The sequence below is a fragment of the Dendropsophus ebraccatus genome, chromosome 9, assembly GCF_027789765.1.
Source record: "Dendropsophus ebraccatus isolate aDenEbr1 chromosome 9, aDenEbr1.pat, whole genome shotgun sequence".
Classification (NCBI taxonomy): Eukaryota; Metazoa; Chordata; class Amphibia; order Anura; family Hylidae; genus Dendropsophus; species Dendropsophus ebraccatus.
In genome coordinates, this window is record NC_091462.1 from 35636968 (window position 1) to 35650674 (window position 13707).

The following is a 13707-nucleotide window of genomic DNA, read 5'->3' on the forward strand; positions in this document are numbered from 1 at the left end:
CACAAAGGGGAGAAGAGCTCAGGTGAGCACTTAATCTTCCTACCATTAACTTGCTGCAGGAGATCCTATAGAAAGATTCTAGGGTACGCATAGTCAACCATCTAGTTCACAGAGATGGTATATTATACTGTGTCTTCAGGATATGACTGTATAATATCTGTGTTTGTACTGATTTTTAAATATACAATGTCACTGCTACACTTTGTTAAATTGAAAAATGTTGAAAACTTTCAATAAAACATTTATAACATTTATACAGTTATAAGACAAATAAATACATTCTAGGGGAGAGAAGTGTTTGCCTGAGTACCTCTACCTGCTTTTTCTAGCAATTCTAGAAATCAGTGGGATTCACAGCACCCAGACCCCAATTGATCAAGACTCTAAATATGACTTTGGGTACTATTACACGGGCCGATGGGGGCCCGATAATAACTGTAAACGAGCGCCGATCTGCTAGATTGGCACACGTTTACTGGGCCTATTACATGGCCCGATAATCGGGTAACAAGAACTGCATGGACATTGTTACCGATGTCCTTGTGGCCCTTGCTTAAACTGTATCCATTACCTATCCATGCTGCAGGGCTCCTCTTGCACACTGCTTCTCCCCGCTTCAGCTTCAGAGCAGTCTGTCTCAGCTGACAGGCCGCTCAGCCAATCACGGGCAGCGGCGGTCCCGGCCTGTGATTGGCTGAGCGGCCTGTCAGCTCAGACAGGCCGCTCTGAAGCTGGAGCGCGCAGGACCCGGGGAGAAGCAGAGCACAAGAGGAGCCCTGGAGCATGGATAGGTAATGTATAGAGTTTGGAAATCGTCAGCCGCCGTCCGCACACCGCTATTACACGTAGCAATGCACGGTCGGCGCCTGACAGTTATAGGTTCAAACCAGGGGCGTAGCTAGGATTCATGGGACCCCATAACAAAAAACTGTACGGGGCCCCATGAATCCTGTACCCCCCCCACACAGACAATGACGCACATATACACACACACAGAGGCACCATTAATTTATATACAGATACACCGCTGACATACACACATATATACGCTGTAATGTGATTACACTAGTGCTGATGTATACACCATGAATAGACTGTACACAGGGAAATCATCTCAGTGTAATAAGAAATACTCAACCAGAAATAAAAGAAAATGCAGCAGATATTAGTGGTGGGTTCTTTTATTAGAGCCCAACATTAATAGAAGCTGCTGCAGAACATCTTTGGGAGCAAACCTGTCAATCACTTGAGACACTACTGACATACACAAACACACACACATATACACCAGTGCTACAGACATTACTTACATATACACACATATACACCAGTGTTACAGACATTACTTACATATACACACATATACACCAGTGCTACAGACATTACTTACATATACACACATATACACCATTGCTACAGACATTACTTACATATACACACATATACACCAGTGCTACAGACATTGCTGACATACACAAACACATATATATAGCCACAGATACATACACATACTGACATATACATATACCCACAGATACATATATACACTCACTGACACACAGCACTTACAGCTCCCAGGCTTCCCCCTCCTCCTCCTGTAGTCCGGGCTGATCTTCACATAGAAGTATTAAGGACCTTTGGTCATGTGACCCAAAGGTCCTTCATCCCTCTCCTGTGCCGTCTGGCAGGTCCTGCTCCTCTGTTGAGCCCGCTCACCCGGCACTACAGTGAGGGGGCTGAACAGTGCAGTGGGGGTCACTCTTCCTCTCTGGACCCCTGGGGGAGCTGGGTGCCTACCATAAAGGCAGGGCAGGCTTCCTCGGGCCCCCTTCCTGCAGGGGCCCCATAGCAGTCGCCTTCCCTGCCTTCATTGTAGCTACGCCACTGGTTCAAACCTATATCAACGATCAGCCGATAATCGTTGTGTTTATTACACGGAGCGGATAGGGCCGATTCGACTGATTATCGTTACCTTTCACAATATATTCCCCTAAGCAAAAATAAACAAAACTACCAATTAGTCTAAGGAATAGATGTAACTAGTAAAGACTCAAACAAAACATCTAATGCATTCGAATGAAGAGAAAACTAAATGACCTATATATGTATATATAGTACTAGTGATTTTTTGACTGGGGGAGAGTATTTAACGGAGAAGTGACTAAATGATTTTATGTGCCGACCACCAGCATAATGATGTCTAAAGACAAAGAGGTAAAAGTGCTTTTCTTGGTAAGGAATGGAATCTATAAAACGCCTTTTACCTATGCCAAGCACAATCTTGACACGAAGTGCAATGCAAGCTCAAGAGAGAAGAAAAACAGTCCCTGGTCTGAATTGCCATGTGAAAGGCAGACCTCCAAACATATTACTTTTACTATTAAATGCAACGTAAAAGTAATCATGGGTCATTACTGCCCACTATGCTCATCAGCTCTGCCAGCATGTCAAGTGAAGAGTTATTAAGGAAAACGCCGGATTGATTAATGCGCTCACATAAAGAACACTTTAATTATTTCTGTGACATTCAATTTTCTTTACAAGTCATTCTGTTCTTCACAGCCGACGGTTCTGCTGTTGGCAGACAGAAAGATTTCATTCTCTTAAAATCACCCCCGGTGTGGGCATTTTAACACCTTACCGCCTGGCAGACAACTCCTAGGCATTTATGTCTGCGACACCTGCATTATAATAAATGGGCGCTCTATAGGGATCTGCCAGGACCTTTCCATCTTTCCATGGTTTAGTAGGCACTGGTACCATATTATAGGACTTTGCTAATACTAGGAAACTCTTGGCTTACACACAATTAAAGTGACAGTCACTTTACACATGCGAAGAATGAAGAGTTATATTCAGCCCAGTTGTCCTATTGGCCTAGAATGGAACAAGCATTGTTGGTAGAGTTGTATGGTCGAGTTTAGGGGGGGAGGGGGAGCTAAGGCTCTAGGCACACTAGCATCATGACTTCCATTTAGGACACAGTCACCTATCCACTGCCCAACTGATCTAAATGATCAATCACTGGAACTCTTGACAAAAAAAACAAAAAAAACTAGAAAGACAAAATCTAGAAAGTAAAAATGTGCAGTTGTAGTGGATTTTGCAGCATAAACACCGGTGGGGTGGGGGTTGGGGGTTAAGGCTCGCATGCAGGTTCTCTGGTGGAAATTTCTTTTTTTTTTCTTTTGCACAAGATTTATTCTGCCTTAATGTTGTTCAGATATGTCAGAAAATAATGATTGCACCCAGGGGCGTAGCTAGGAGTAATGGGGCCCCATAGCAAAAAACTGCATGGGGCCCCATGAAACCTTGAATGGGGTTGTGAGCAATTAGAACTGGGGCAGCTGGGGGTGACTGGGGCAGAAGGACAGTTGGGGGTGATTGGGGCAGGCTTAGGTTAGACTGGGGGGGCTGGGGCAGGCTGGGGGGACTTGGACAGACTGGGGGCAGCTGGGGGAGACTAGGACAGACTGGGGCAGCTAGAGTAACTGGGGCAGGCTGGGGGTGACTGGGGCAGAGGGACAGCTGGGGGTGACTGGCAGACTAGGGCAGCTGGGGGTGACGGGAAGAGGGACAGCTGGGGGGCAGGCTTGGGTTAGACTGAGGGAGAATGGGGCAGGCTGGGGTGGGGGACTCGGAAAGACTGGGGGCAGCTGAGGCGGGCTAGGGGTGACTGGGAAAGGCGGGGGGTGACTGTGGCAGGCTGGGGGGTGACTGAGGCAGAGGGAGAGCTGGGGGGGGACTGGAGCAGGCTGGGGCAGAGGGAGAGCTGGGGTGGGGGCGGAGGTGGGGGCGGGGGCAGAGGGAAAGCAGGGGGGGACTGGGGCAGAGGGAGAGCTGGGGGAGGGACTGGGGCAGAGGGAGAGCTGGGGGAGGGACTGGGGCAGAGGGAGAGCAGGGGGGATTGGGGCAGAGGGAGAGCTGGTGGGGAGGTGGGGGCTGGGCAGAGGGAAAGGTGGGGGCTGGGGCAGAGCTGGGGGGGAATGGGGCAGAGGGAAAGGTGGGGGCTGGGGCAGAGCTGGGGGGGAATTGGGCAGAGGGAGAGCTGGGGGGGAGGTGGGGGCTGGGCAGAGGGAAAGATGGGGGCTGGGGGGGAATAGGGCAGAGGGAGAGCTGGAGGGAGGTGGGGGCTGGGCAGAGGGAAAGCAGGGGGGGACTGGGGCAGAGGGAGAGCTGGGGGGGGACTGGGGCAGAGGGAGAGCTGGGGGGGGACTGGGGCTGAGGGAGAGCTGGGGGGAGACTGGGGCTGAGGGAGAGCTGGGGGGAGACTGGGGCTGAGGGAGAGCTGGGGGGGACTGGAGCAGAGGGAGAGCTGGGGGGGGGACTGGAGCAGAGGAAGAGCTGGGGGGGGGACTGGGGCAGAGGGAGAGCTGGGGGGACTGGAGCAGAGGGAGAGCTGGGGGGGACTGGAGCAGAGGGAGAGCTGGGGGGGGGACTGGAGCAGAGGGAGAGCTGGGGGGGACTGGGGCAGAGGGAGAGCTGGGGGGGACTGGAGCAGAGGGAGAGCTGGGGGGGACTGGAGCAGAGAGAGAGCTGGGGGGGGGACTGGAGCAGAGGGAGAGCTGGGGGGGGACTGGAGCAGAGGAAGAGCTGGGGGGGGGACTGGGGCAGAGGGAGAGCTGGGGGGGACTGGAGCAGAGGGAGAGCTGGGGGGGACTGGAGCAGAGGGAGAGCTGGGGGGGACTGGAGCAGAGGGAGAGCTGGGGGGGGACTGGAGCAGAGGGAGAGCTGGGGGGGGACTGGAGCAGAGGGAGAGCTGGGGGGGGGGACTGGGGCAGAGGGAGAGCTGGGGGGGACTGGGGCATAGGGAGAGCTGGGGGGGGGAATGGAGCAAGGGAGAGCTGGGGGGGGGACTGGAGCAGAGGGAGAGCTGGGGGGGACTGGGGCATAGGGAGAGCTGGGGGGGGACTGGAGCAGAGGGAGAGCTGGGGGGGGACTGGGGCAGAGGGAGAGCTGGGGGGGATTGGAGCAGAGGGAGAGCTGGGGGGGACTGGAGCAGAGGGAGAGCTGGGGGGGGGACTGGAGCAGAGGGAGAGCTGGGGGGGGGGACTGGGGCAGAGGGAGAGCTGGGGGGGGGACTGGGGCAGAGGGAGAGCTGGGGGGGGACGGGGCAGAGGGAGAGCTGGGGGGGGGGGGACGGGGCAGAGGGAGAGCTGGGGGGGGGGACTGGGGCAGAGGGAGAGCTGGGAAGGAGACTGGAGCAAGCCGAGTGACCGGCCCGGGCACACACCTGCCATCCCCTCCTGGTCTCATGCACTTGCACCGGAAGTGGGGCGCAGTGCAGTCCTCCGGACACCAGGGACCTCCGGTGCACGAGATCAGGAGGGGAGCCATTGTACCGTCCTCAAGGGTGGGGGTGGGGGAGGCTGCTGCCGGGGACGGGAGTACTGATGATGCCGGGGGGGGGGGGGGGGGTCCCGAAACACACTGTCACAGGGGGCCTGGCAGATCGCACTGTATTCCCATGGAATTTTTACCGCGGGGGCCCGGGCCCCCAGCCCCCCGGGCCCCATAGCGACGGCGTACCCTGCCCCCATGGTAGCTATGCCAGTGATTGCACCAGGTCTCTCTCCTGAGACTCACTTCGCTGCCGGGATACAGCGGGGAGAATCTTACGTACCAAGCTTCATTCCCAGGCTCTCAATCAAATCCAACTCATTCCAATCAGATCTATGGAGCAAACAAGTTGGATGTCCCTGATACCTGGAAAGTGGGGAGCACTGCTGGGCAATCCCCCAGCTGTAACTCGGGATTAGAGGTGGGAGCAACTGGAACATGCTCGAGTCCTATTGTTCGGCAGTTGAATACTGGTGGCTGGAGAAGTTGGATGCAGCCCTCGAGTATGCTCAAGATGCTATGATCTATACTCAGGATCACAGTATCACAGTGTGTCCCAGAAGTGAAACCCGCTGTGATCAGTAACTTCTAAAATGTCTTAGTTAAAAACAGTAATTCTACAACTTTTAGGAGGGTTACTTTTTACACAAATTTATAATATGTATTCATTCAGTGTATATTTTAGCATAGTATTTCTTGCTTGATGAGTTGATGTCTTTCATTCAGTTTTAGGGAAATGAGTATATATATATATATATATATATATATATATATATATATATATATATTACCTTGGTTTAAGAGTAACTTGGATTGAGAGCGTTTTGCAAGAAGAGCTCACAGTTTTTCAAAATTGTAACTTGGTTTAAGGGCATTGCTCCCTGTACTGGGTGGGAGGGGAGTGGAGGAGGGGCAGGGCCTGCTGAGCTGGGTCTACAGCCCTGTACTCTGAAGCAGGAAGTCTCCCTCACCTTCCAAATCATGGCAGATCCACTTCAGGCTGGGGCTTGCATCAGGGGACAGGACTGTGAGGTAATCTCTCCATAGCTGCGACCCCTCTCTACCAGGACAGAGAGCGCTGCATGTAGGTGCCCATATCTGCTCATTCCTTCGTGCTCCCTGCAGTCTCTGTCCGCCCTTGTGTTTCCCATCCTCTCCATTCCTGTACAGTAACTTATAATATCACATATTCTGCTGTTTCTCATTGTTTGTTTCATCAGTTCTACATGTTATTCAGAATAAAAAGTCATCATTTTGGGGGTGTGGAACCAATTGTCTGCATTTCTATGATTTCTTATGGGAAAATTTGCTTTGCTCTAAGAGTGATTTGTCCCAGAAATTCTCAGCAGAAAACCGTAGCTTGCTAGAAATGACAGGGTTAACACTTGTAGGGCTCTTAAGTAACCATATGGCTCTTACAAGATTTCCACTTAGTGCTAGAATTTTTATTGGCAACAGCTTGTCTGTTTTACTTCTTAAGGTTTGTTCTGCCTCAAAACCCCAAGGTTTAAATTAAAAGTTCTAGATTCTCTCAAGAATGTCGCAGCCTCCCAAGAAGACAGCGTGCGACCACAGCAAAGATCCTCGGCCTCTCGGTTCCTCCTAAAGCTTTGGCTGTCCAGGCATGATGGGAAGTGTAGTTATGCAACAGCTGGACGTCAACAGATTCCCACAGTGAGTGCTTCATTTATCTTGTGTCCTGTCCTTCTCCATTTACATCCAAAGCAAGCTTGAAAACATTGATGGCTGCCTGTTAAAAGTGCATTGTGGAATTTCAGATGACGGCTATAAAACTTAAAGGGATTTTGCCACCGTGCACAATTATCCCCTCTGTTTAGAAGACCGCATCAGGAGTCCCTTTGTCCAGTTGGGAGGGGTCCCAGTGGTTGGTCCCCCTGCAATCACACACTTAGGGCCCTATTACATGCACCTATATTGAGGAGAAAGCGAGTGCAGACCTGTCAGGTCAGTAATTGCTTACTTCTCGTTCCCCGCTCGCTGTCTGTGCTATTACACGCACAGCTATTAACAGGGGTAAATTACATCTATTTAAACATATCATGTCTTCTGCTACTTATCAGCTGCTGTATGACCTGCAGGAAGTGGTGTATTCTTTCCAGTCTGACACAGTGCTCTCTGCTGCCACCTCTATCCATGTCAGGAACTGTGCAAAGTTGGAAGAGTTGCTATTGCTCTGCACAGTTCCTGACATGAACAGAGGTGGCAGCAGAGAGCACTGTGTCAGACTGTAAATAATACACCACTTCCTGCAGGACACACAGCAGCTGAAAATACTGGAAGGTTTGAGATTTTTAACTAGAAGTAATTTACAAATCTGTATAACTTTCTGACAACAGTTAATTTAAAAACATTTTTCTTTCCATGTGGAGTACCCCTTTAAAGAAAAGTCAGCTGAACCCGCTGTGTGACTGGCCAACTAGTTTATATATAAAGACCTTCCAACTCTCCTGAAATCACCACTATTTAACATTTCTCTTGGGAAAAAAGCCAAATCTCCGTGGGTGTTTGACAGCAGCTTACTCCTCTCTTCCCACTGAAAACATATGCATGCTCAATTGAGACGAACATGTGTGCGTATGAGGGAATCAGGGGGAACAGCTGTTGGCTAACAGGGATGGAGGGTGCTCTAAGGGCATCAGCCCTATCAGCAGAAATGTTACTTTTACTTTGGATGTGAGAAACTTTTTTTGCTTATATAATAATAATAATAATAATAATAATAATAATAATAATAATAATAATAAAATCTGGAAACCATCAACATGTATGTAGGCCAATGCAGGCAGATCTTATTTTCCTTTTTAGGGTACGTTCACACGTACCGGATTTCTCGCTGCGGATCCCTGCCCAGTAAACTCTATGGGCAGACAAACTCGCAGCAGGATGCACATCCCGCTGCGAGTTTGTCAGCAGCCCGCCCATTTAACCCCCCAGCCACCGGGGCCTATAATTCACCTGGTCCCCGCTCCGGCTTGCTTCGGGACTCCCGGTGTCTTCACGTCCGGCTCAGCCAATCAGTGCGCTGCGGCGGGGCAGCGCACTGATTGGCCAAGTGGGACGTGCCGAAGCAAGCCGGAGCGGGGACCAGGTGAAGTATAGGCTCCGGCGGCCGGGGGGTTAGCTGGGCGGGCTGCAGTTTGTCTGCCCACAGAGTTTACTGGGCAGAGATCCGCAGCGGATCTCGCTGTGAAGACGCAGCGAGAAATCCACTATGGATCCGGTACATGTGAACGTACCCTTAAGCATGGTTTGGTATGTAGAGATGAACGAGAACCTGAATGTTTGCATTTGTCTCCCAGTTGCTGAAGAAGATAGGTGTCCTTGAAAACATGGATACAGGCTATGTTCACACAACAAACATTTTATGAAAAGAACGGCCTTTGTTTTTAATCAAAACAACGTCCATTCTTTTTATGTTGAAATGTGTTGCATTAAAGTCTATGCACACAATGTATTAAACAGCGGCCGTTGTTCTCTACGGCCGCCGGAAATAATTAACATGTCAATTATTTCCAGCCGTTCTGCATTGATTTTAATGCTATTTCCAATGCAACAATAGCCGTTGTTTGACACTGAAGACAACAATTTTTATTCCGCTGCCAGTATGTGACCCGGCCCCTTTAACCCTCTGCCATCCGCAGCAGATTTTGCTGCAAAGTTGCAGTGTGAAATCCTCTGCGGATCCAGTACGTGTGAAGCTACCCTTAGGCCCCCTTCACACGTCCGGAAAAACCACCCGGATTTCCTATCAGGAAATCCGGACGGTTTTCCGGACCCATACACTATAATTAATTTAATTTCTCCGGAAGGGTGTCCGTTCCAGAAAAATGATCCGGAAAAAATAGGACATGTCCATCAGGAAAGTGGTAGGGATTCCGGACTGCCTTCTCACCCCCCACCGCCTATACCCCTCTTCCCCACAACTCACCCTGCACCCGACTCTTCCGTCCTCCTGCTCCCTGGTGGCGCGCATCCTGGTGTGCACCGGGTTCTGCTGCTGCCGCCGCACCTGCCCTCAGGTTGGCGGCCCCCTCGCTCGGCGGCACCCGACAGACCCCCCCCCCCCCCCCCCCCGGACTTCAGGTTGACGACCCCCCCCCCCCCCCCGGACCGCCCCCAACCAGCAGCACCGGCGGCCCCCGAATCTCGCCCGCCCGATCGCTCACCCAGCAGCCCGGCAGAAGACCAGGACGGGTGAGATCACTGCTCTCGCCCTCCTCCTCCCCCCCCAAAGACGTAAAACTCCCACCATGTCCTGTCAGCAGGGCATGTTGGGGGTTATACTTCTGCAACCTAGATGGCCACAGGCTGCAGAAGTACAACTCCCATCATGCCCATCTGACAGGTCATGATGGGAGATGTAGTTCTGCAGTCTGTGGCCATCTAGGTTGCAGAAGTATAACTCCCATCATGCCCTGCTGACAGGTCATGATGGGAGTTGTACTTCTGCAACCTGGATGGCCACAGGCTGCAGAAGTACAACTCCCATCATGACCTGTCAGACGGGCATGATGGGAGTTGTACTTCCGCAAGCTGTGGCCATCCAGTTTGCAGAACTACATCTCCCATCATGACATGACCTGTCAGACGGGCATGATAGGAGTTGTACTTCTGCAAGCTGTGGCCATCCAGTTTACAGAACTACATCTCCCATCATGTCCTATTTTTACTTCTTCCATCAGGAAATCCTGAAGGTTTTTCCTGATGGTTTCCTGAAGGTAAAAACGGATTACTGTCAGGAAATCCTGATACTTTCCTGATGACATTTGAGGTCTCCTGATCAGGATTTCCTGACAGTAAAAACTGACACGGACGTGTGAAGGGGGCCTTAGTTGGGATTTCTCATAAAAGTATATAGAGACTATATAAAGATATAGGAACTGTTCAGAGTAGTAGCAAATCCCGATAGAAAACTTCTGTTTTGCATAGTTCCTGATATGGACAGGGGAGGCATACAGCACCTAATAAGTAGTGAAAGACATGGCATTTTTAATAGAAGTATTTTAAAAAATCCGTATAACTTTCTAATACCACTTGATATAAAATACATTTTATTTCTCTCCAGAGCACCCCTTTAAGCGAGACTGGAGTTATCCCTGATCCCAGCCTTTTCAGCATAGTGTGAGCTGTAATGTAATGCTGACATGATGATGTACTGATAATGATGTGATCAAAGCTTAATACATATATTAGCACTGTATACTTATATGGTACCAAAGGGTTAAAAAAATTATTAACAGGTATAAGATACAAAAAATCTTGTTCCATTAGTAATACTGGTGTACTGTAATGAGGCAGATGTGACTGTGACCTCTTCACCTCCCCCAACCCCCAGCGTTCATGTTTAGTGGGTTTAAAAAAAAAAAAAAAAGAAGTTTACAGAAAATATGTAAACCGCTCACATCAGATCGAGACAACCAAATCAATGATTGTTTTTATTGTCTGCATAGCCAAGCTGGAGCGCTAAGTACACAATGAATTCCATGACGAATGATTAAAGTGTCAGCAGTTTATACCATCCCTGTGAGGCATTCCTCTGTTTGCTTTAAGGGCTGTAATATGTTCTTATAATGAATGGAATAAACCATGCACGCTTTAATTGCCTTAAAAAAACTAAAAGAAAAAAAAAAAAAAGAATGTATTAAGACCGTTCAGCACTGTATGTGTGTTTGTGAAGATCCCGTTCCTACACTTCAAGTGTCTCCAAGTTGCAGCCGGTTATGGGTTGAATTAGCATAACGATCCCCCTATCCAAAAAATACCGTCTAAGCATCGATGGCAGACAGGCTGCAAATAAAACGCTGAGGCGAAATGACAACTGTCATCAGCCCCGCCATCTAATTGTGAGATTCATCCTATAAGGCATTTCATTAAACAGCCAACCATTTATATGCTGTCATCTTTACCAATAAAGCTTTCACATTCAATGTATCAAGCGGGAGGAATTTTAAGAAGAATTCCATTTTACATACGGGGAGGGGGGGGGGGGGAACATAAAAGGGCCCCTTTCCGCTTCTTTTAAATGATTACCAGTTTACGAGACTGAAAAAAAACCATTACGCCGGAAAGAACACATACGCCGCGAAAAGCTCTCACTCGCTCTGCACTTAGATGCGGCAAAGTTTTATTTTTTTTTCCAGGTCATCCATACCTGTAGCTGCACATTAAATGAGCCCAGATCCTCCGCTTTCTTTTCCAGGGATTGCACCCACACTTTCCTCTTCTGCCGGCACCTGGAAGCGGCAGCGCGGTTCCGTTCTAAAAACTTCCTCCTCTTCTCATCTGGGTCATCGCTTGCTGCTTTCCTCCGACGTCCCCCTGTGCTTTGAGTTTGTGGTGCGGGGGGAGCTGGAGATGCCTACGACAAACAAGGACAAAGTAGTTTGGTGTCTGGCTGATTTGTATATACAACTTTACTTGCATTAAAAAAAAAAAAAAAAAGGGGGAAAAGCAAAGGAAAATGTAAGCATTAAACAATGGAGACAACAGCTGGTGAAGCAATCTCCCAGAACTGCCTTCTGTTCGGTAGATGTTGAGGAAGTGCATGGAGCAGGAATGGAAAATTGCTCCTTCACCGCAGTAAGACAGCATGTGCGATTTCAAACATCGTAAAGCAACAATAACACATAGCACTCACATTTATGTAGAATGTAAGCGCTGGTAATGCTGCTGTAATGCCGGAACTGTAACTAGACGTTTACTTAAAAGTTATGGCTCCAGTCCGGATAAAAAGAAACTCACACCAGAGAAGGGATTTTAAAGGCACATTCCACCGAAAACCTACATCCACTTTACCGCTCTGGGGTGCATGGCAATTTTTATTTGTTTTTGCTACTTAACTAGCGGCTAGCCGTTCCATGAGTGTGAATGGGGCGGCCTTAATTTAAAGGGTTCTTGTGCGGATCATTTGGCTCATTTGCGGCACAAAGAAGAGAATGTATCAGGATTCTCCGTTAGGGTGCCTTCACACTTCACGTAGCAAAGTTCTGCAGTGAAATCCGCTGCGAATCTAGCCACTGTAATTTTGAATAGAAATACATACTCGCTACGGAATTTTAATCCTGCTGCGAGTATCTAAACATTGTCCCCCTTAGCCCACCGCTGAAAGGTGAATACATTAACGATCCACACTCTGATTTGCTTCTAGGGCTCCTGTCATCCTAAAGTCCCGCTCAGCCAATCAGTGCACTGCCCCACTAGTGCCAATGATTAGCTGAGCGGGACGTCAAGATGTTGGGAGCCCCTGAAGCAAACCTGAGCGTGGACCAGTAATGTATTCACTGCTCCGTGGTGGACTAAGGGGGATGGTGTTTACATACTCGCAGTGGGATTACAATTCCGCTGTATGTACTTCTATTTAAAATGACAGTGGCTGGAATTGCAGGGGATTTCACGCTACGAGTTCCGTAGCGAAATCCGCTGTGATTCCAGCCACTGCCACTACACTACGTGTGAAGGCACCCTTAAAGGAGAAGTCCGGCGAATATTTTTATTAAATTATTGTATTGCCCCCCAAAAGCTATACAAATCACCAATATACACTTATTACAGGAAATGCTTATAAAGTGCTTTTTTTCCCTGCACTTATTACTGCATCAAGGCTTCACTTCCAGGATAACATGGTGATGTCAGGGAAAAAAAAGCACTTTATAAGCATTTCCCGTAATAAGTGTATATTGGTAATTTGAATAACTTTTAAGGGGCAATACAATACTTTAATACTTCTCCTCTAAGCATACACTGGATTTTGCATAGACAAATTCTGAACATATATGCTTAGCTGTATAATCTGTATAGCATTACTTTCATTGTAGTATCTTTTGATGGTTCATCAGACTAGTCAAAAGTTACTGATCCCACTGGGTCTCACTCCTGAGATACAGCCAGTAGGAGAGCACTGCAGCGTGCCTTGTGCCCCAGCTGTCAATCAAATCCAAGCCGTTAACGTCATTATAGTCTATAAAGCAAGCGCTTTGAATATTCTGCCGGGGAGTCGAGCGCCCTCCCCCAAATGTATTGTGGGCTTGCAGCGGGTCTCAGGAGTGAGCCTTGGTTTGATCAGTAACTTTTTGACATGAGGATATGATGAAAAATCCTGTTAATGACACTACTGCTGTGAGTGTTTAGATCCGGAACAATTGCTAGAACTAGCGGGACGTGAAAAGCTTCCTTTTCTCTGTGCACACAAGCAAGACGGTCCCATAGACTTACATTAGGAGTTAGTCTCTTTGAGAAGACATTAAGTGTATGGAGGATCTTTATGACCGTTCCGGTCGCTTCTCCCGGACATTTTGTTATTGGGACCAATTTACTGATACTTCTAAGTTTAAATCCTTCTTAACTCAG

The 13707-nt window shown here is 48.8% G+C and overlaps 1 protein-coding gene across 8 annotated transcripts in view; it reads right to left on the bottom strand.

Moving 5' to 3' along the window:
* The window catches only part of ATF2 (activating transcription factor 2), a 79884-nt gene that overhangs the window by 26369 nt on the left and 39808 nt on the right, over positions 1–13707 (bottom strand). For 6 of the 8 annotated variants that reach the window (XM_069982991.1, XM_069982985.1, XM_069982987.1 and 3 more), the window contains one exon: positions 11513–11719. In XM_069982991.1, the coding sequence (XP_069839092.1) occupies positions 11513–11719 (207 nt within the window). Of the gene's footprint in view, positions 1–7012; positions 7091–11455; positions 11720–13707 lie in introns of those variants that run through there. The other 2 variants (XM_069982989.1, XM_069982990.1) reach the window with 2 other exon arrangements.